At 36.1% G+C, this 24,722-nt stretch overlaps 1 protein-coding gene across 1 annotated transcript in view; it reads left to right on the top strand.

The window, feature by feature from the left end:
- Nucleotides 1–24,722, top strand: part of MMP16 (matrix metallopeptidase 16) — a 175,138-nt gene that overhangs the window by 101,011 nt on the left and 49,405 nt on the right. The window contains exons 5-6 of the mRNA XM_032128806.1: nucleotides 17,605–17,766; nucleotides 20,730–20,947. Coding sequence (XP_031984697.1) covers nucleotides 17,605–17,766; nucleotides 20,730–20,947 — 380 coding nt within the window. The remainder of the gene's footprint in view (nucleotides 1–17,604; nucleotides 17,767–20,729; nucleotides 20,948–24,722) is intronic.

The following is a 24,722-nucleotide window of genomic DNA, read 5'->3' as shown; positions in this document are numbered from 1 at the left end:
GATAATAAATTGATGGTATCGCTAGAACTGTGCTTTTATGCATCTTAGAACCTTGAACTTTTATATTAAAAAAGGTTTGTTATCTATATCATGAAGGTTTAATAGTTATCATTGGAAATTTTTCCTGCAAATTTAATAACTTATGCACTTTGGTGTGCTCATATATACTTTTTTGAGGGACATATATTCCTGTTAAAATGGAATGTTCACAGTAAAAAAAAGAAAGATTTTTTAAAAATACATGATAATTAATAAAAATACCTTACCAATGCAAGTTCTCTGAACAATTTTGGCAGCTGTTTGTTTTATTGTTGAAATGGTATGAACTGTGGATCATAGGTAATAGCTGTTGTCCAGAGAAAATTCACCTGTCATTGTAACCCTAGAAATTGCAATATATGTGCATTTCATCTGCCAGTGCAGGGTGCCGGTTTGTCTGATTGGTGACTTTTAGCTATCAGGTAGGCCAGGTTTTCCTGATTGTCTTACTGATTAGCTTACGTTTAGGAATCCTGGAGGATCATGCAGGGTTTTGTTTTGTTGTTTTTGTTTTTATTTTGTTTTGGGGTTTTTGTTTTTGTTTGTTTGTTTTGGGGGTTTTGGGGGTTTTTTTTGTTCCTGGAAAAAATTTCCAGGGGAAGAAAGAAGACAAGCATGCCATTTAGGATTGACAGGAAAGAAAGACTTACAGTTCTCTTAGGCTTCCTATCATTTTGAGCTGAGTCTCAGAGCATTGAAAAGCAGAAGGTTGAAAAATATATTTATTATCCTAGCTATGAGTCATTTTTCCCAGATGAGTGTCAGTTTTAAGATTCATTGCTCCAATAGTCCAATGGTCACCTACATGTTGTATTATTTGAAATCCAGTAGAATGGGAAAAAGATTTGGTGATTTATTTTTATTTTTAAACTAACTCTCACCCCAAGGGGCTGATTTTCTCTGATTCCTGTTCCAGTATTCCAGAGAGATTCAAAAACACAGAGCAACTTGTTTACTTAGCAGCAAGAGTGCAAAGATAAGGTCCTTTTGAAAAGTTCTAGCCTTATTCTTCACCTTGTACTGTTCTAATGAAAACAATTTACATATAGTCCACCAGTCCACCTCAGAAAAGACAGGCAACTTACTGAAATGCTTTCATAAACTGTTGTCCTTTTTAAAGTAATTTTCATTCCAAATAAGGAATCATATACAAAATCAGTATTCTGAGTGTAGTTAATTACTACAGCAATTTATTCTGACTAGTTAATTGCCGTGTCTTCATACTTCAGGTTTTTGGTTGATTTGGTGGGGTTTTTCTTATCATGTTTGGTCGATTTTCTTGTATTTTGCTTTGGTTTGATAATCCTCTAGACTCAAAGGACAGTTGCAATAGAAATACATCATCTGCACAGTGCATTCTGCTTTCCTTTGTTCTCACTTCAATGGTATGTTATCTTATCAATCATGTTCTGGGAAGAGATCTGTGCTTTGACTCCTCCCTCATTCTGAAGAATGAATGAGGCTTTTGTAGGAGTAAAGACTAATGGCCCCGTCGCTCAGGAAAAAACCTCCTGTCATACAATTTTACACTCGCAGGCTTTCTACAATGATCTATTTCTTTGCTTTCATAATACCCTGTAAGCAGGGTACAGCTGGTACCTCAACTCCAGCTGAGCTGTGGAGGTCTTTTCTCTGAATTTCCATCCGTGGTGCCTGCAGGTGATCCTAGAAGTATTGCCAGAAAGAAGGACAATAGACTTAGCATCACAGGGAAGCAGTGGAAACGAGGACAGAATTTCTTCTGCTGGGGAATGAGGGAGAAACTGGAGGATAAAATATGATGCCTTTTTTTCCTTTTATTTTTGCTATTTTATTTTTTTAATAAGGAAAGGGAATGGTATCCTTTCAATACTTTATACAAAGTATTGGACTTTATGTATATGGACTATAACCTTCCTTCAGTCAGCTCTCATCTTCTATTTTCTCATTTAGGACAACTACTTTTCAAATTCCTGTAGGAGTAGGCTGTTTCACTTACAGTAGACTCCATTTCCTCTATGATCTGCCTATCTAGAGTTCAGGTGAGATAAGAGCTTTAGCTTTGTAAATTATTTGGAACAGAATGGTTTCTTCAGGCACCTTACAAAGTATCTTGTGCTCCTAGGCAGTCTCAATTAAAACTCTGGTAACGCTTGGCAAATACAGCAGAAGAAGAAATACTGTTCAGGAACAGCAAATCAAAATGGATGTGATTTTACAGGAAAATGTTCCACAATATTTACACTTAAACATGTAAAAAGGTAAAGGAATAAACAGGAGATGGAAATCAATTTGCATAAGTAAATATCTGAAAAATCAGCACTTATTAAGAAAATTTTAAATCCTTATTTTCTTCTGAACTTAAGAACTGTAAAGAAAAAAAGAGAAGAAAAAAATGAATAGGAAGAAATCTTAATATACCAGTCTTCAGACTTGGGAGACATTTCCTTGTTCCCATGACCCCAATCCATTTAGAAGATATATATCACCTCTTTTTTTTTTTTTTTTAATTAAAAATTTATGGACAGTTAAAGATGTATCTAAATCCAGAACAGGACAATGACTTCTCCCTAGGAGTGGCAGTACTTCAGAGATAGTGTACTGTCAAAACCCACAACAAAAATATTTTTTCAAAGTATTTTCTTCAATGGCAGTATTTCAAATGACTGTGATGAAATTCAAAGTCACTGCCAGGGAGCATCTGGGATAGGTACTGTCTCTGTAAATTTTCTAGTAGCTTGCAGAAAAATCTTGTCTTATGTCCTATCTTTCTGTACTAAAACTGAAAGGGGCATTCATATTAGCCTTATTGCTCTGGTTTATCAAAATTGATTTCACATTTTTCTGTCCACATGTACTTAAGTTAGTTTAAACCTTTTTCAAAGCAGTTATTTTTTCTGGGAAGTTACTGAATGCATCTAAACCTATTTTAAAGGAGTGTTACACCAGTTTAAATTGAGAGTGCACTACTTTTAACTAGATTAATTTAAGATTGACCTACTTGCACAAGTGCAGCTTTTTAAAACAGGGCAAGATTTAGAAGTAGTGCTTGGGGAAAACAAGGATTTCTCGAGAGCTCAGTTTTCAAGCACATTAGACGTGATAAGTAATGTACCAATTACTGGATAAAATGTGACCATAGAACTATGTCTTCCAGCAGCAGAAAATATTTGGCAAAAAACTAAGTGTAGATAAACACAGTTGATCAGTAATGGTAATTTGATACTGTTATCTTCATATTCACATCAGAAAGAGAAATAGAAGTCAAACTAAAATACATTATCTTTTACCTCTGTAGCAAATTTACCAAGGTAGCTAGTGTACCATACTGAAATTCTGCAGAAAACCATTCTTCCATCAAAGAACATACAATAAATAATAACAAGTGAAACTCCATTACAGAAGTAATAGATGGTTCAGTGTACAGTGACATGTAAGGAGAATATTAATGCATGCTACTTACATACATGTGGAATATTTGTAACGTGTGTATGCATAAAACTCCGTCTTTGGGAAAACAAACTCAAAAATTCAAGAATTCAGTTATTCAGTTTTGCTTATTTTTGTTAACTCTCCGGCATTTAAAAAAATTATTCAAGTTTGCAGGCTATAACAAGAAAACAAGCAAACAAACCTGTCACTTTGTACCATGCTGTTTGTAGATTGCCAAGTAAAAGCTTCTTGGACCTGATGCAAATACAGTGTCTTGTGTAATGTACTTGGACTCTAGTTAGTGCGTAGATTCTGCTGTGGGCACTGTGCTGGCAGCCAAGAAAAATTTATGAAAATCCTGATCTCTGAACTGCATAGATCAACTTGTAGTAAATTTCTTTTGGCTGCCAGTGTGGTTGACACAGTGCAGGAGATATATGCTGCTGGAAATGTGAACCAGTGGAGTTGTGAAAACCATCTCCTAAGGGAGCTCTGTGTCTTGAACAGTGCTCATGCTGTGGCTTGGTATAAAGGAAGCCAAGCATTACAGATCAAAGGAAGCTCTGTATTACAATGTTAACATGGCTTTAATTTTATAAAACATAGTGCTCTTAATTGATTATGTATGTTTTTAATAAGCAATTATCAACATCAAATTTGATCTATAACCAAGCAGTGTGACCTTGCAGTTGTCACGTGCTTATTTTCTAGTTCTGCACTAGGATAACTATGTAAAAGATTAATATCTTACTTGAATTTTTATTTTATAGTACTTGTGTATGTGCTTGTAAACAGAGAATTTCAAACGTGGATTCAGATCAAAGGTTATCCTCCAAAATATTCTGTCTCCAGTTAATAGCTATTAACAGATACCTAAGGAAGAGAATAAGAGCAGGGTAAACATATGGCAATAAAACCCCAGCATATTCCCTCTTAGCTTCCAGTGATCTGCTCATTGAATTTCTGAGGCACAGGCCATATTTTTGTGTTTAGTAGCCTATGAGGGATTTCCTTTCATTAATCAGTGTAATCTCTTTTTGAACTCGTGTAAGCATTTGGTACCCACAACATCCTGTGACAATATGTCCTATAGTTTAAGCAGATGTGAAATACTACTTCTTTCTGATTTTTTTTTTAGACAGATGGACGCTCGTATTGTAAGAAAGTAGTTTTCTAATAATATTATCTATTCCATTCATATTTTATGGCCCTCTGTCATATCTTGTTTACAGGATAAAGAGACCGAGACTGTTGAGTTGCAGCCTTGTTTATATATAATTATAAGGTTAAGGAAGTACAACTTCCATTTTACATTGAAACTATTTGAGTGCAAAATGAGAGAATTAGCAATATTATAAAGGATGACAAAACCCAACTATTACATTTATAATATTACACAATGATGAAGATGCCAGGATAATATTTCAAAGAGCTTTGCAAGTTGTGGGCATATGGAATAACGATTGATTCTTTTAATTTCACCATTTTCCCTGAAATCCAATTTAATTCAGGAATCAATTAACACCAGTAATACTTTCTGTCACAAAACCACACAGTCTTCAGTATTTAAAAGCAAACCAGTCTTTCCCTTATCAGTAAGCGCATTTTGTGCTGATAGAACTTCCTCCGTCCTTAAATTTTCCAAACCTTCCTGGATTATACTTTCTGGTGTGCCCCTGTCCCATATCCAGTCATTCCAAGATCTTACCTAAAATCTTAACTCTCAGATATCCAGCGTCTGATGCATAAATTGTATCCTTAAAAATATTATCATGGTATGCAAAGCCGCACTTGAGAATAGAAAGATCCCTTTCAGCTATTGAAGAGGTGGAAATGATCCAAAAAATCATAAATGGCCCTGACTGCTTGTGAGGACTCAGTCATTGGACATAGGACTATGCAGATAGAAGAGGATCTGTTTGCTGGACCCCATCTACTGGCTGGAAGCCAGATGATGGAAAATGTTAACTGTTGGTAAAGTACTGACCTCATTTTTATAATTTTTGGGGAGGATTTTGCTTTCATGGAACACCCTTTGGCTTTGAGGAAAGCACTTCATTTGCATGTTTTTATAAAGGAAATCTGTTTAAAACTGGCAGTCAGTGAAAGAAGTCTTGTAGATGAATCCAGCCCCATCTTCTAGATGTGCTTGACTAGATGCTTTTAATACATCCCAGGGGCTCTCAACGTGCATTATCAAACTCTCAGCTTCCTTCTTGGCCTAACATTTCTATATGCCCTATTATGCAAACTGAAAGAGAGGCTGAGGAATATAAGAGAATTGACTTTGTGATATTCTTAATTAAAGCAGTGGGATTGTAGACTAAGATGCACATTTTACATTGTGCTTTTCATGTCTGTAGAAGCAAGGTGATATTTAAACTGTAGGTTAATTGCCAGAGACGGTTCTGATGCAGGTTGCAAACCAAAAAGGCAGCACAGCTCAAGCCACTAAATTGCATATTGCTTCCATCGTGGCGTAGGTAAACACAGATCATTGCAAGCCTATATGGAGCAGTTAGGGAAGTTGCAAACTCAGCTATCTATTCAAACTGCAACTGGAGGTTATTTCCCACTTACCAGGGCCAGCAGAACCTGCTTGCTTGCTTTCATTTGCCATCTGCCTCAGTTTGCAATCAGCTGGCCTATCTTAAACTGCTAATGAAAAGTGTTAAAGCGGATCTGGCTGACTTTGCATAGAAATAAATGAGGAAAGTTCACATTGTCTGTTACATCAACTTTGCTGCCAAGGAAACATCTAGCTGAAAGGCAGCATGGGTCCTTGCAGACAATTTTGGCAGCATTTGCACCTACAGTCACTGAAAAAGAACTGCCTTTTTTGGTTTTGTGGTTTTTTTTTTTTTAATTTTAAAGATGTCTTTGTCTCAAACAACTGTTTATGCAACAATGAAGTCAAGTTTATCTCCCAAAATGGATTCATTTAATCAGACCCTCGTATTAGTATATCAGGAGAATTGAGTTTACATGAGGAAATTTGGTTGAAAAATGTGAAATTTGCTTGAAAAATATTTGTTAAAGGGATTAATAAGTTGAAACTAACAGTGTTGGAGTTTTTGGCTCCTTTTTCTCTTTTTGTCATTCTCATGTTCCCCCTGCAGTATATGAGAAAAGAGTATTGGGAAGCCATTTTTGTTCAGGCCAATAGATTTATTTTAAATGAGTCCAAACATAAAATGTGGGCCAGCCCCTTCACGATTATTTTTATGACCCCACAATCTCTCACACACAAAAAACCCCTAACACTACATATACAACAAACAAACAAACAAATAAATACTCCTACCTTAATCTTTTCTCCTTTTAGAAAGAAGCTTAGCAGATTTTGAGTACTGAATCTGAGAGAGTTTTATATAATTCTTACATCTTTCAGAAATTTTTAGAGAATGGGGAAAAAAGGGGAAAAAAAACCCATGTTGCAGTTCTTTTTATTCTTATCCTCTATGCATTGATATAATTGTTTACCATCAGTCTACAAAAAGGCAATATTTCTTTAAAATGTATGATACAAACTAATAGTAATAAAACTAAGGCTAATAATAGAGAAACTGACTGATGAGCCATGAGATTTCACACCAGAGACTGAATTTCGGGTTCTTGAAAGATTATTTACTATGGAGAGCTTGTGAAAAGCCATGTCTCAAACATGTTGAGTTAAAAAAGAAAAAAAAAAAAGAGAGAAAATCCCTTTTATTATTGCAAATAAGTCGAAAACAGTTTACAACTCAAAAATCAGATAATGAATGAATGGCTTGAAAATATTTATTTTTCTTTTAAGTCTGGTCTCCTAGTAGCAGTAATTTAGGAAAGAGGCATTATCCATGAACATAAAATTCTCCCTTTAGACAGAAAGGGACATCTCAGTCATTTAAAGCAGGTTTAGCATTCCGACTGCCATGTGATCCAGGGTTCCTCAAGTCTCTATTTGTTGCTAGGGCCACTTAATGGAGACTTTTTCTTCAAGACAGCAGATTTAGGAAATACTAAAGATGCTCTATAGAATATTATTACTGTATTGCCATCTCATTTCCCCTGCCTTTTTAGGGGCAAACAGAATATAAAAAATCATGCTGCTAATTAATATGGATGTTGTCATGGTTTCCTGAGAGAACAAGACAAGGATTTTACAGTAATTACATATTTAATTACATTTTTATTTATTAAGCAGAAATGTAATGGATGTTGAAAAAGTAGAAAGATGTAGATAACCCTAAAATATAAGATAATACTATATCTGAATTTTAAGAACAGTATATGATTAACTAATGAAAGATTTTCTACAATATTAGTGTTCTCAAGTCTAGAGTATAATTAGTGCTTTTCCTGACAATTCTTCTCTTCAAAATGCCCAAACCATATGTCCTTGAGGCCAAAATGGTTTTAATCTATGTTTAGACTTCCTAACTGTTTGGGTTCCAAAAAGTGCTGAGCAGCTAACACCAAAATCTGGAAACATATACAGCTAAAACGTCAGGTTGTGAAAAAAGATGAAAGCAGAAAAATAAAAAAAAACCAAGTAAGTTAAAAGAGCAACATTTTTTGTTTGGGTTTTTGTTTTTTTTTTTTCTAGTGAACAGATTTAAGTCTCTCCTTCAAGTCAGTCTATGATAAGTACTTCCTGGGTTTGTACATATATCACTTAAGTCCATATCCTGTACTTCTATAATTAATGTTTTGCCAGTGACTTAAATGAAAAGAACTAAGTCAAAAGCCTGAAGACTTGAGGGGGTGGAATTAATCTGACCATATGTTGATGTTTATATCTGAGTTAATCTGATGGAGTCCCTTTAGAGTTATAGGAGAGATGTACTGTCTTCCTGGGTAAGGTGTGTTGCATCCTGAAGGAGGTGTCTAAAACAAACTAGATGAATCATGTTCTGAAATACCTGTTTCTCATCTCTTGCTGTGAGAGGTGCAGGTAGAGACATTTGTTACAGTTTTGAGTAGCTAGATAACTTCCACCAGTGATGTTGAATGGTGCCATTTCAGATTAGAGGAGAACTGAAGTGATAAGAACTTCAAAATAGCAGCACCAACCGGGGTCAAAAGAAATCTATCTCAGCCCTAGAGATGGATGTTTTGGGAGCAATTCAGTACAGCAGTCAGAAAAGGCATAGGCTGTTCCCTGCTGCTCTTGGTATGGCAGGACAAACACTTGTATTGGTCTGACTATGGTAATTCACGAGTGGGTTGCACCTCTGAAATTTTGAAGGCATAGTTGGTAGTATGGTGATGTGTAAACATACTTTTAGTTTCCCATTTCTAAGAATCATACAGACCACCTTTCTTGCGATGCAGTTTAGAAACTGATACTATGTAATTATGAGGAAATGGGATTACCACTGATTATTCAGGAAGCTGAAGATTTGGTAGTTATATGGAATTAATGTTGTTAGCTGTGCTTCAGCTAGCAGTGCTACCAGAAGCAGCAAAAATATTAGGGCCTGAGCTTCAGGAAAGTTATCAACTAAAATACAGACATAATCAACTATCACTTCTTAACTGGTTTTTGTTTTTAATGATCACTTGTGACACTGGCAGGGCTGGCCATAGTGGCTGGCAGAGGTGCAGAGATAATGGTCCCAACCTGCCTGAGTGTGGGATGTGGCAGAGCAGATGTGGAAAACTGTGCCCCCAGTGACTCAGTGTTCTGCTCTCTGCTTTCCCAGTGGGAATCTCTGGTCTGAGAGCCATCAAACATGGAACCTCTGGCACTGTCCCTTCTTCCTGCTGGGGCCAACTGCTGTCGCTCCAGGCTGGGGTCCTGCTGAGCTCCTAATTCAGAGAAGGGGAAGTGTGCCAGGATTGACTTCTGCCCTGGTCTACATTCTCATGTCCAATCTCTCCTGAACTTTGTCAGGGACAATGTATTCCTGCCTTCATCTTCCTCTCTAAGCAAATTCTTGCATAGGCTTCCTTCTGCTGGGAGGCCCAGGAGTATGGCTTGGCTGCCTGACCATCTTGTCCTCTCCAGCACCCTTTGCTCTGCCCTCTGCAATCTGTCATCCTGGAGGCTGCCCTTCCATGGCAGGAGCTCAGTCATCTCCATGCCAACAAGTGCCAAGAGTCACTAGTGCAAACCGACCGTATTCCCCGAGTTCTAGAGAGACATACAGTGGTCCCTCCAGCTACAGGAGCATACAGCTGTATGGATATAGAATCCTAGGATCTTAGCAGGAGGTTGTCCAATATATCAGAGTATTTCATATGAGTAAATTTTAACAAAGTAAAACCAAAGTAGCAGATTTGTCTTTCTGTCACTTTCTCTGTATACAGGATCCCCAGTTTGAAGTTGTCTTAATTTAAAATATGGTGCAAAGGTTTCCCTTTGAAGTCTGCAGACTTCTTAGAAAACTTGTCTTCTTTTCAGATCAGAGAACTTTTAATGATTTTTTCTTCTAATCACTTTGCCAGTTAGGATTCAAAATTCCCATTTCTTTTTATCACCAGTTTAATGAAAAAAACCCAAACCATGGACAAATCTATCTTGACTTTTTTTTTTCTTAATGTGAATTAAAAAAGAAAAATAACAGTGAAGGAAGAATTGTTCATATAAAAACTTTATATATATATACAAACCACTATGTCACTGTTTCAAAGCTCTCAAAGTTCTATGTCTGTGTTAAGATACAATGGTGTGTTAATAATAATAACCTGGTTTTGATGGGTTTAATGTGATTTAATTTAGAGGATATCATAATTACTCTCAGTAATTTAACTCATACAGGGTAAAAAATTTATCTAACAAAAATTTAGCCAACATAAGATTGCCACATAAATTAAATTCTCTGTGCATTCTGTTGTGGGATTTCGGGGATTTTGGTGATCTTCAGGACTCTTTCAGATTTCTAAAAGGTGGTGAGATTCTAGAACAGGGTGCCCAGAGAAGCTGTAGATGCCCCATCCCTGGAAGTGTTCAAGGCCAGGCTGGATGGGGCTCTGAGCAACCTGGTCTAGTGGAAGATGTCCGTGCCCATGGCAGGAGGGTTGGAACTGAATGGTCTTCAAGGCCCCTTCCAACTCAAACCATTCTATGCTTCTGTGATTTCTGCCCCATGACAGATTACATCTATTGTGAATATTTGCAGTATGACTTTGACCTTCTTCCTAGCATTTACGAATATTTCTTCATAGGAGGACACACAGGACATAGGGGTAAATGAATAAAAATAAAAAAAGCCGCCATGTTAACAAACCAGCACTTTATCTGAGTGGCTTAGAGGCAAACCCTATATTTTTTTTTGTTAAAGCAGCGGTTCAATTTTAATATGGCCTCATGCACAATTAAGACTCTCTTACATTTATTCTCACTCACAGTGCCACATAGCAGTGGTAGAAAAATGTACATTCCCTTCACAGGAAGGACCCACAGGGACCAGACCATGGAGGATAGCTGAGAACCATGTGATATCTCATGCACATATCCAAATCTTCAACCCCAGCATGTATTCATTTTCACAGCCTTAAGAAAACAGTTTTAATTACTTCTCTAGCTTATTCTTCCCACTAAAATTAAAAATAGAAACAAAGAAAAGTCAGGAAAGAGTATAAATAGATAAGGCTGTTACAGTATTTGCAGCATTTCTAGTATGAAGACCTTTTCCAGCAAAAATGCAAAATTCCATTAAAATCCAAATTTATTTAAGATAGTTATTGTCTAAAGACGACCATGAAAACACCCAAAATAAAACTTTTCCATCTGTTAATCAATATGACCTTATTACTAATAGAATGAGAATGCCATTTGAGAATAATATACAGTAGTGGACCTGAGTGATGAAGAAGTTGATCCGAGGAGCTAGAGATTCAACCTAAATGTGGGAGTTTGTTTAGTTTGCTAGGTTCCCTGTCACAGCAGGGTTTCCTCAAAGCATGAAATAAAGCCATAAGCATTATATTTTCAGAAGGAACACATACCATCATATTGAAGCAAACTCTCATGTCTTCTCTACCTCCCCTAGGATCATTTCCAGCTGCTTCGCTTGCCTCTCTTTGGAGAAGTTGGTATTGATTCACTAGTCAGAATAGTTTTCAAATTTTTTCAGTTCTAGTGATTGAAACTGTGAGAAAAAGTGGATATATTCTTATATCCATGCTTTTTATAGAAAGAAATTTAAGAATATCTAAAGTAATTAATTCCACCCATTTCAAGCAATTTACTAAAAGTTGTACAATGTGCTTGGTAACAGATCTAAGTAGTAAATCAGAAATTCTTATCTTTTTCATGTCTTTGCCTTCTAAAGTACAGACTGATATGCATTATAAAAGAAAGTGGGGTCCTGACTTCTAAATTATGCCCACATCATGCAGAAACTGTAAAGCACTGCCAGGAAGGACTTATACAGGGCTAAACTCAAATGTTCTCAACATATCTCATCAATGATCTGAGTCACCTGAAGACAGCCTTGCTCTGTTAGAATGTGCCCTTGTCAAATTTCAAGGCAGCAATTTTAAATTTCACACTAATCTGTTCATCTTTTTAAAATAGAATAGTTTATCAAAAATATACACGTACGGGTGTAGGTATTCTAAATTATGCACAGAGTAATTAGCACAAACTTTGTATATAACAAACTGTCTGTACCTCCTATTCTGTCTGCATATATATATATGTATATATGTATATCTCACTAAGCCTACTGGAAAGGAGTTTATCGTGTGTGTTATGTATTAATAGAGAGAAAGAAGGCATTTTTTATGTCACTGTATTTTCTCACAGTGAAAAAGCCTAGATATATAGATATATTATTGAAAAATGATTGTTTAAAATACCATGTGTAAAAAATAGATACACTAAGTTCATATAGAAAATGGATATGCTCTATATGATACATTCTTATTTAAACTGACAAAAAATTAGTTTTGTTCTTCATTTTTTCAAAGGTGCTCCATCCATCTTTTAGCAAAACTTCCTTTCCAAAATAACCACCAGACTACCAAATTTTAGTGCCAATGGCAGTTGAGATAATGTCAAGAAACTATATAAGATTTCTTAGACTGGAAAATGTGGCACCTTTATTTGGGTAAGAGTATTCCTATAATTTATATTCAGGTCCATGTATATTCTCAATATAGCGTATATATACATATAAGGTGCTTATGTAAGTGCATATGTAATGTATATGCTCAGTTCTGCTGTATTGTAATAAGGTCATAGAGAGAAAGAATCTTCTTTTATGACTGACTGTTGAAATATCATCTTCGAAATTCTGTCCTGTCTGGAAAGGATAAAACAAGATAAAACTTTTTTTTTTTTTTTTTTTTTTCTTTCTGTATGCGTGTGGAGTAAGAATCTTACTCTATAATTTGCAGCATGTCAGCTGTTTGGATGTGTCAGGTGGTGGTACAAATGAACAGAATAATGAAAATGCAAATTCTGCTTACATCGAACAGAAAGTGATGGGTATTTTGTGTGTGTGTAATATTTCTGATTAATTGTAAGTTTGCCTTTGACATACTGTCTTGTTGGTAAAAGGACTATAATAGAAGTCTTGTGCAGATTTACATTTCAGTTTGATATGAATTTAGTTAGAAAACATCTATCTACATCACATGAAAAATTAAATAAAATATTCTTTGGAAGAAAGAGTGTATGTCTATGTATAAAACAGGAAGAAAGAGTGTATGTCTATGTATAAAATGTCTTTGTATTTTTACAGTTTGTCATTTGAAATTCAGTTTCTAGGGTTTCTTTTTCTTTTTCCTCTGGATGGAAAAGTCTTCAAAATTGAGGTCACACGTTAAGCCATAAGGGTATGGCTTTTATAAATTGAACTCACATACCATTTAAAATGGAAATTAATATCTTCAGAACTAGGTTTTCTTAGTATCTTAATGTGGACAAGCATATTAGCTTTGTTTATCTGTAGAATTGAAAAATAATGTATATATAGGCTAGAGGGAAAGTCTTCCCCATACAACATGCTCCACACTGCTGGCTGTTGAATATTTGATATATTAATACATATTTATATTCTGTAGTTTGGGCAGTGTTTGTAAAGTCAGGCAGATTTAGTGCCTAAAATAGTTTATAGCCTCAGAGAAAAGTGTCAGTATAAAAATAATAATTTTATCTTAGTTCTTTACACACAGTACCTTTTTTTTTCTTCCCTTGTGAAATCAAACTTGAGATAAAATAAGAAAAACAATCGCAATCTTTTTGAGCTTACAGCCATTCTATTCCAAATCTCCATGCTAATAGGGAACACAAGAGGTGCACAAGTTTTGGGCTAGTGAAATATATTTCCCAATATTTTTCTACTACTCTGTGGATATACAACAAGATGTAACTGAGACTATCACAATGAATATTCACCATTGTATATCTTTTGGTGGCAACTTTTGCTTTAAAAATCATTGTAGTCATATGCATTTTAACTCTGTTATGACTTGTTAAAGTTTGTGATGGTGCTTCATTTTGCCATGTGGACAGAAATATGTCCTACTTGGATAATGTATACTGACATATAGAATCATTTGGGACTCTCTCCTTCAGTGGTAGCAAATGAAAATGTAAAAACTACCCAATGTCAATAGGATAAAAAGCTAGCCTGAGCTAGTATGAATGCTCATGGAGCACTGGCCAAGGAATTGAAGGTGGGCTACTGTCAACCTTGCAGTCACACTTCTGTGCAGCCTTGAGAAAAAGAGCAAGCACTTACAGAAGGTTGTCCTTCTGCACTCTCAGGAGCTTTTTACAGTAGCATTGAGGTACTCAGGGCAAGTCTGCGCCCTAAAGCAAAGAGGCACTGAATAATTTTTGCCTAATTAGAGAAATCTAATCATATGCAAAGCACAAAGGGTGGAAACTAAGATAGTAATAAGTCCCTACCTGTACTGGACTCAGACAGCTCATCTTGGGATGGTTTAAACGTGAGTTTCAATTGCACTAAGTTATTTGGGTCAGTTTAAATTCAGGATGCCCTGGAGACAATCATGACTCTTGATGGAAATTGTTATGAATAATGGGGCTATTTGACTACAAGTAGAAAATATGTTCCCTGTTAAATCATTGTCACCCCAGGCAAGAATATTATTCTCCCAGCTCTTTCCTGTGACCTTCTCACTTCCCCCTTATTCATTTGCTCAAGGGCTGTTCTGCCTTTGCCACACTTAATGGCTCCCCTGATGGCTACAAGTTGCATTGCACGAGGTGGAAATAAAGACTAAATCCAGAGGGGCAGTCAAGACACTGAATGTAATGTTTGGGATTTTTTTCTTTTTTTTTTTTTCTCTTTACATAATCTCCCCTATCCAAAAGACGAAAAGAGAAACAGCCAGCCCCTGCGTAATATCTGTTGTCTGACATGGTCCCACTGTCACTTAGAAGTACTACTTTAAAAGTCCTCTACCACATGCTTATTATCTGTGATTCTGGAAGGAAGATATGCCAGTAGCTGAAAGTCGATTTTATTTATTTCCGTGTTGCTATTTATTTCACATCTTTCAGATCAACATGGAACAAAATGTAGAAATTCCAGAAAATCTGTAAGGGAACTCAATAAGGACTGATAAACAAAGATGTATTGATTCTTCATGTATTGCATAACTGGCACAAATAGAAGCAATAGACTCTTCCAAGACTGTTGATTAACTGTGGCTTATTGAAATTTTAGAAATTATAACAAGTTAACTTCCCAAACCTCCTGCCTCAAACAGTAGAGGTAAAACATGCAGAACACTCCTTGATCTACTGATACTAACAAGCCTAATGATAGTGGTAGAATAAATACTATTCATTCAAAACGATTTGAAAATTGTTCAGTACGTAATGTGGCCAACTTGTTAGGGCATTTCTTAATAAGACTTAGACTAGTTAATATTCTTGATTATGATGTAGGAAGCATGGCATAGGAGGGAAATTTGCTTTCAGAAGGTCTGAAAAGCAAAAGAAGGTTACTTCTTAAATACTCAAATTAATACCCGGGAAAGAAATTTTGAATTCTAATAAACCTGATTTAGAACCTTCACAAAACTCAGAAAAGAATTGAAAAATAATGTGAGACTTTTCATGATAGTATGAAAGCTGTAGTACAGTAACATGCTCATCTTTTTAGTCTTTCCATCTTAAACCTATGATTATTTAAAATTACAATAATTGTTCCATTATAAGTGCAGAATGAAAACCTTTGCAGAGTTCTTTCTGTGCATCACTTCCTATGCGGAGTTTAGCTACAGAAGCTGTGGATTTTTCATATGAGATGATGTCAACATCAGCTTTGTTTGCATATAGAAGGCCAGATTCAGATATCAAGAGCATTTGTCATCAGGACAGTCAGGCTTATCAAACCTATTGAAACAGCACATTGACAATCTGCTTTTCTATAAAAAGAACTGCATCTAAGAAAAATATTGTCATAAAACATTTCATCTGGAAACCACATAATTATAAATGATAAGATAAACTCATTTCTAAAAGTACATTATGTCACATTAATTTTTGAAAGATGTGATTTTTCTGCACAGTTATATTGAATAGAAGATCAAGAACATTTAGTTTTCATATTTTCAAATTAAGAATCAGAAGTTTTGTTATGAGAAGACTCTGTGAACTAGGAATACAGTTTCACTTGTGTCTGTTTTCATGATTTCATTCAAACATTTATTTCACAAACATCAGCATGGCTTCAGACATCATGAAGGCATCTACTGCCAAGTGTTTCCTCTTTCATATGTACTTTGGATAAAGTTTATTTTATTGTGTCAACAAGAGGAAATACTTGAGAAATTGAAATACTGTCAACTATGTCCTCAAAGTTCTGTAATGTATATACGTGTAATTTTGTTGCTGATGCAACTTAATATTATTACTACTGACATTTAAAAGTACTTCCAGATCAAGTTCCAGCAGTGGAAAATAACTGTCTATCCCCAAAGAATCTACAGATTATAGGATAAGAGTTAAAGTTGAGCATAGGCCTTTCATTATTTTTACTTCTCTTTCAACAAGAAACGACTTACTATAGGTAACACCAGTTTCACATAAGTGCAGTGATTAAAAATTAGATGGTCAGCATAAGATGCTGATCTAGAGTATTTCTCTTGTCAGTGGGACAAGATCACAGTTCTGGAGGATGGTTCTTCCCATCCCTAGGTGGTGAAATGGGCGATATTCTGGATGTGACCCTTCTCAGATGACTGGAATCTTTCTCCTGATGTAAAATATTTTTCCAAAGCCTCATTTTGTGACAGGTTAAGTATGACAGAATCTGTATGAAAGACTCACAGAAAGATATGCAGAATGATGTCTTAGATGAGTAAGAAGAGACAAAATTAATACCATAGATGTCCAGCTCTGAAACTTTTTTTAGAAAAGATCCCATTGGCTTTGATTTGTATTTGCTTCAGAAGAGTGCAATAATTCTACTGCCAAAGTTGTGTCTAATACTCTATAATAAAAAATATAAAGATGTTTTCAGAAGAGAATTACAAAAACATTAAAGTGGTCTATAATATGAGTCCATGTTTTTGCGTTTTTCTTTAGTTCTACAAAAATAAAAAAAGCTCTAGTACTTAAATAAGCAACTACACTTCTTACAGGGAATTGCACAGTGAAATATTTTAGGACATCTATTTTCCTTATTAGGATTTCAGTTACAGTGATTCAGAAATGGACAACATCTACATATAATCAGCAGGGGTCTGATTACAAGTGTTTGAATGACTAGGTGCCCTGTGGGGTTTGTCCTAAATAGGTAGTCTTCAGTTTGTGAAGTTTACCAAACAAAGTCAGGATATTTTCCTTTTGGAGCTATGTCTTGATGAAAGCATTTTTAGTTGGGTTCATGGCAACATCAGGTTCAAGTCATAAATTGCACAAAAGCCTAGACATGAACTATGACAGTTGAACCCTACACTTACCATGTGTATCAATTAAAAAGGTTTATGTTTATGATGACTGTAACAGTACCATACATTACAGCATAATGCTTTCCTTGTTGGAAAAAAAAAAGAGAAAACTGCCTTTTCTGCCACATTATCCTTGGTATCCTTGATGATCCATTAATTACTACACATTACCTTGTGAAATTCAAATGCAGTGAAAACATCTTGCAAGTGCAGAGACCTCCATGTGTGTTATTTTTGTTAATATGTTTGTGGATTCAAAAGTCTTCTTTCCTTTTCTTCTCTTCACAGGAAACGATCTCTTTCTAGTTGCAGTGCATGAACTTGGACATGCTCTGGGCTTGGAGCACTCTAATGATCCCACTGCAATCATGGCTCCATTTTACCAATATATGGAAACTGACAACTTCAAACTACCTAATGATGATTTACAGGGCATCCAGAAGATATACGGTATGTCATGTTCTCATCAGGCAATGCAAGCTTTTCAGTTTAGAATACCTTTGAAGTCCTCCTGTCCATATCACCTCTCCGAAAGAGTTCATTAGTGTGGGCTTCACCAGTTGTTATGCCACAGGCTCTATGTGAGTAAAACATCCAAAGATTTTGAGGACACTCTTACTTCGTTTCTCATTCTTCTCAACTTATATTCAAAATCTTCACTTGCCTGGAGTAGTAATTTTAAATGTTTTAAAAATCCATAAAGAAAACATATCCAAAAGGATTCCAAACTATGAAAATATTAAGAAATGCAGGCCTTTAACTACAATGAGATTATTTACACAGGTGTCCAAGCTCATGTAACTGGATGAATTGATTGCTTCTCAGTTTACCAGTTATAATACAGAAAATTTCCCTCAAAATCTGAGGTCCCAAAAGCACCCTTTCTTATGAAAAATATGAAAAATATGAAAAAAATTGATCTCAAAATAATGTTATCACCAGCCCCTACAGAGGGTAAAGAAGAGCCTACTTCTTTAAAATATGTTAATTTATGTTTTTTATGGCCTGATATAAAATACAAATGGTACAAATTTGTTCTGCATTTAACAAGGCAATTGAATTTTTTTTAAAAATTCAAAACAATAACATAATTGTGATTATGGGTTGAATGTAACACTAACTCCCATATTACTATCCCTTAAATTTCCAAAGACATAATTTTGTTTTTGTTTTTGGTTTTAAATAGTCTTCTATTTTTTTTTTTTAATATACTTTATTTTTAGAATTGAAAAATCTGTGGTATCTCTGTGTTAACGCTTTGTATCCAGTGCATATAATTTGGAATTGCATTGCTTAATATTCTTTAATTAAATTTGCATTGGATTAAATTTTGTACTCCCAATTTTTCCCGTGTAAAATTTGTCATGTTTATATTGAATATTGTGAGGGCCCTTCCTTCTTTATCTTTACTACCAGAAAGGACAATTATGATCATGTAGAATTACTGTATTGCTAACTTGACATCTGCAGCCTCCATGGTGTAATAGTAATAAGAATTTTAAAGTATCATATTAACAAGAACAGATATATATTTTCATAAAGCATAAATAGCAATTTCAAGATGATTGGCTGATCAAGTTTTGTTTGGTTGGGTTTTTTTCCTGTGTGATTAGCTGGAAGGAAGGTTGTTTCTCATGACCTCATGAGCTGGTAGTCTAGACTTAAGGGCTAGACAAGAATACTTTGCTGAAAACTAGCTGCTAAGCTCAAACAGCTGTGGGCTATACATTAGGAGAAATGTGTTACCCCTGGGAAGTAATATCTGACATCACCACCAAATGGCATAAAAAAACTTTGATTTGGGGTTAAAAACTTTCCAACATAAGCTACTGCAAACTGATTCCTTTGCTCCCTTTAAAATCAAGATGTGATCTGGAATCATATGCCTCAATAAAAATGTCACACCTATTAAAATAATTACTTTGGTCTGCAGTATTCCTTGAAATACTGTTATTAACTGTAAATTATAAATGTCACAAGTCTTAAAATTGTGAATGAAATAAATGCCTTAATAAATTGCATGACAACCATTTGGCGAGTTTAAGATTTCCTTACATAATCCATCTTGTTCTTTATAAAGTATGTGGGTTTTTTGTAAAATTCTCAGAAATTTGAATGCCATTTGTGCAGTTTTAGAGTTTTCTTACTATTCAACAGTGTTTCTGAATCTGGTCATGCAAATGGTATTTATTTTTTAAAGTCAACATGTATTATCTATTTAAGTGATTTGAAGAGAGGCCTAAATAGAATGAGCAAAAATTAAAACATTCATCTTGTTTCCAGAAATCTTATGGATCCAAGTGAAGCTCCTTGTCTTTTTGTCCATGAAAAATAAATGTTACTAATATGTGTAGAGACGGGAAGGCATTTTCAGTATACTCATTTCAAGTCATTCAGTATGTGATTAGGGTTATGATCAGTATCTATCTGGGATGGCCTGATGAATTTCAGGTAGAGATATTATGAGCGGGATAGTCATTTCATCAAACTCTGTATATTGTGACAGATAATATATTTGAAAGAGAAAAAAAATGTTTTAAGACTGCTCTACAGAGTTTTAGTTTTTCACTTGAAGAACATATGTGAATTACGGAAGAGGAGTGGTGTAGTGTGTGTAGGATGCCCAGGATTTGAAGTCCAGTTTTAGGAGCTCCTGTACACAGCAAGGGACATTGGAAAAAGCTGGGAATGTCCTGTCTCTAATGAATGTGACATTACTTGATCTAAAAATTTGGTCGGTTGGAAATAGCGGGTATGGTACATACATGCATGTGTGAATTGGTGAGTATAGATTAAAGATATGGGTTGAAAATCTATTAACTGATGATGATCCTATAAGGAACAAGATTTTTTTTCATTTATTTGTACAAGAAACAATGATTCTGTTGTAAGAGCTCTTACTAAGTTGCTAAATAATGTGCTTTGAATTACTTCTCATCTGAAATGATGGTGGCCTAAGAATCCTTTGACGGTTTTACTGGAATGTTGTTCCAATAAGGAAGATTCTGGATAATGAAAAGTAATTATTTTCCTTGGTTTTGGTAGTCATTCTTTATACCCTTTATAACCAGTGCCTGGTCGGTAACTGGAACAGGCTCCCCGGGGAAGTGGTCACAGCACCAGCCTGACTGAGTTCAAGAAGTGTATGGATAGTGCTGTCAGTCACATGGTGTGACTCTTGGGGTGTCCTGGGCAGGGCCAAGAGCTGGACTCAGTGATTCTAAAGGGTCCCTTCCGACTCAGCATATTCTGTGATTCTATGATTCAATGATTTCATAACATCAGAAAGGTATGTTAGGTCACTTTTTCATTCCCCTTTCACTGTTGGGTTTGTACAGCTTACAGCTGGTTTTTGTTGTGTATGTTTCCTTTTGTGGGTTTTTATATTACATCCTGCTGCTGTATTTTTAAAGGTCCACCTGACAGGATACCACCACCAACAAGACCTCTGCCAACAGTGCCCCCACATCGTTCAGTCCCTCCAGCAGACCCGCGAAAGAATGACAGGCAACCTAAACCTCCCCGGCCACCCACCGGAGACAAACCTTCCTATCCCGGAGCCAAGCCTAACATCTGTGATGGGAACTTCAACACTCTGGCTATTCTTCGCCGGGAAATGTTTGTTTTCAAGGTAGGAGCCTGTGAATTTTTCAGTGTTACATCAAATGTCTACATTTCCCCTTTTTTATAAAGCAAACTCTCATTCATCATGACTCTACATTCCCAGCCTCCCCACAGTTAGAAAGTTCAAGAAAAAAATTTAAAAATAAACATACACATGGCTTAAACATCTAGCAGGGGACTGCTGCGATGTTCTATTTTAGGAAAATACACGTCAGCAGAAACTGTAATGCTTCAAAATGTAAGGGTAAATAAATGCTGCATGTTATGGAAAGATGTGTAAATCAATGAATAATAGGGATGCTTTTGTAGGGAATATAGCCACACGCCAACATACAGTAGATACTGTCTTCAGCACTTGTTCTTTTTTTTTTTAATGGATCTATAATTTTAACTTTACAATTAGATCTGTCATTTACAAAGGAAGTTTGTCATTTTGTTGTGGTTGCATTGAAACCACAATATCTCACTAAAGGTCTTTGCTACAGAATTCTTACTGCAAATGTGTCATTGTTTATTTCCATTCATCTTGCTCTGAGCTGAAAATGTGGTGTATATATGTCTTGGCACAATATAAAACAAATTGAAATAAACAAACTGAACTGAAAGGCAGTCTTTTAATAGAAGCACTTTGCTAAGACTCATGGACATCAAAGATAACTTTAGGAGGATGATCAGCAGTATAGCTTTCAGAAGGCATTGAATGTTGAAGAAAAATTACAGAATCACTATTGCTCAGTCTCTTAAACCAATATGCTGACAGGTAATGTGCAAAAATTTCAGAAACAAGCAACAGGATTATCGGTTTTTTTGAAGTGATAGTGTATCAAATTTGCTTAAGCAATAGGAAGTGTGAGATCTTTGTTTTGTAAATGTATGATAGGATCCTTTTTATCTTCAGTATTATGGGTGGAGAAGAAGGGCCTTTCATGTGAATAGATAAGTGTTTTCTCTTCAGCAATAGTGTAAATGCAAGGGAAAGGCAATATATTTGTCCCAAAACATGAAGTTTCCTGTTCAATTTTGTTGTTCTTTCTGATAGGACCCATTTCTCCCTCATGTGTTTTCTTTTTATATAACCTATCTTACCAGATAAATCTTATTAGCAATGCTACCCAGGCTTTCACTTTCTTTAGCATATCTGAAAAAACATGTACAAATAGCTTTACATGAATTCATTCAAAATTATTGAGCTACCTTCACAATCCAATGGACAGGAAATATTTTTCCCAAAAACAGCTAAGGATTTTTGCAGCCTGGGGCTGTCAGCCCATTCTGTTTGAATAGATGGTATATGGTCAAACACTGGGAGGTCCTGAACCATCAGTCTTTTATGACTAAAACGCAAAGGTTGAAGAAGAACCTAATTTTCTAACTTGACATTAAACAGGATATTAAAATACGTACTTCAATCTCATGTCATCTACCTCAAGAGCAATAGAACATACTCTCATTTAGTTTAGACATAAATCAATAAACTTAGAAATGTTGTTCCACTAATATAAAATTTCCTGTCTAGGCAAGTCTGTGTTCCTGTATAAATATATTCACCACCATTAATAATCACTCTTATCTGTTCTGATTGAAAACAAATTAAGTTTTCTTCAAAAACGTTTACTGCTTAGTGCCTTAACACCATATATTTACTGTAAAGTGTGTATGCTTGCTACTCTGCAGACTGCATTTATGTTCCAAAATTAAAATTCCTTTCATGATTGTTCCAATGAGGAAATACGATAAAAGCCTCAGAGAAAAACGACCAGTAACAGAACGCTTACAGATTTCATGTATAGAGTCTGATTCTCCAAATGAAGTCACTGCAATCATAAAAGCAGTGTGTTAGGAAGGAAGGAAGAGGTCACCTTTGTTGAGGCTTATTTCTTTAGGGTCACACAGTTTTCATTTTCCCCTCAGGTTGCCTGGGAACTAACAAGGCTTGCCTTGGGTTAGCGTGCTAAGCAATGGATTTTGCCTAAGTGTAGAGATTTTGACTTTGTAGAATGAGTGTCTTTGAATGGTTGACTTAGTGAGCCTTAACTCTCCTGTTTGTGCATTAATTTGCTAATGAAGATTTTTGTCTGCTAAAGGATTTTTATTAACTGAGATTTTTTGGGGGGAGCAGGGGGTGATGTAGAGGGAGGACTATAAAAGGAGCAGAAAAGGGGAAAATTTAGAAAAGTCAACTTGCAGAATCCTGGGGCGTGGGACAGGTTGTAAGGAAAAGCTCAGCATGTCTGCATGTAGCAGAAAAAGGGCAGGAATTAATTCTTAGGAGGTGTAAACAGAAATAGGGACTGAACACAGGGAAAGCATCCAGCAGTGGAGGAAACCAAGCTGGAGGTTCTGTGGTCTGTCACAACAAAAATAACCCAATGTCGCGGCAGGTTTGTTATGCTGGACAGTGAGGTGCCGCGACCTTCCTAAAAGCATCTCCAAGGCGAAGCCTCTCAGCAGGACCACCACACACTCACACACGTGTACACGCACACACACATGGATAGCTCCAGAAAATGGGTCAACGACAAAGAGCCAGGAAGGGTCTTCGTATGGGGTTCCACGGGAGGAGTTTAATGCAGCCACATGCATGAAGGGGTCCAGGGACAAAGACAAAGAACACAGGAGGGCCCAGGTTTATATATGGGAGCAGAGTGAGCATCAGAGGCCAGTGATCTGAGAGCACGGGGGCAGTACAAAGGCGGGACTGGGGTATGAGAGCCAATGGGAAAACTCTGAGGGAGTGGTGATGGGGCAAGGGCCAATGGGGGAACAGGGAGTGGAGAACCTTCTAGGGCAAGAACATATAAGGCAGGAAGGGGCAGGGAGGCCAACGGGCCAACTGGGGAAGCAGAACTGGAGTACATTAACATAACAGAACAGAGCATCCTGGGGGAAAGCCCTTTTTTTCACCCCAGCCTGGGGAGGATCTTTGGTACTAGGGGCTGTCCCACCATTGGACTCTCTTTGTCCCTTGTATCACAGGCCCACCAGCCTCCACAACCCAAACCTCTTTTCCCCCACCAGCCTCCACAACCAACCTCTTTTCCCTTGCCCCTTAATGGTAGTGCAAGGGAAGACTGGGAAGGTATGAGTGATGGGGTTGAGAGCCAAGTACAGAAAGGTAGAGAACAGGGGATTGATGACGGTACTGTGCCGGGTGGAAACAATTAAAGAAGAATTATGACCTTCATTGGAAGAATTATTGCTGGGTAGTTCCCAGATGAGTTAAATGAATAAAGTTGGAGACTAATCAAATTAAATCCTTTTCTTTCTTTGTCTTTAACCAGAGGTCTGTAATTATTGTGTAGTGGCAGATTTTACTGCCTCCTGAATGGAATGTATGCCATGTACCAATTTCAAATTGAAAATAGCCACATTTTTCCTCATGGGAAACTCTCAAAATCAGGAGCTCAATTTGTTTAAATAATCCTTGAAGTTGCTTGGGAACTTAGCCACAGAGTTGAAGAATTTGAGCACTTTTGAATAATTAAGTTCTAATTTAAGCATAAAACCGAAGCATGAAATCTATGTTGAGATACACTGTGGATTTTCATAGTAGATGACAAACAGTATTAATTTCAAGATTGTTTTCTCTTGGCTGTTGAGCTATTAGGTATACTTAAGAGCATCAGAATATTAGAAACAATTTCTATGTTCAGTCAAATTAATGAGCTTTGTCTGTGGTTTTAAGACTATCTGGCATACTGAATAGCAGTAAACTTAAAGAGAATATGCTATTTACACTTATCCATCCCTTTTTATTGTTTTGCCATCACTTTGACAAAGTA

Source organism: Corvus moneduloides, chromosome 1, assembly GCF_009650955.1.
Source record: "Corvus moneduloides isolate bCorMon1 chromosome 1, bCorMon1.pri, whole genome shotgun sequence".
Taxonomy (NCBI): domain Eukaryota; kingdom Metazoa; phylum Chordata; class Aves; order Passeriformes; family Corvidae; genus Corvus; species Corvus moneduloides.
This window is presented reverse-complemented; position numbering and strand designations above follow the sequence as displayed.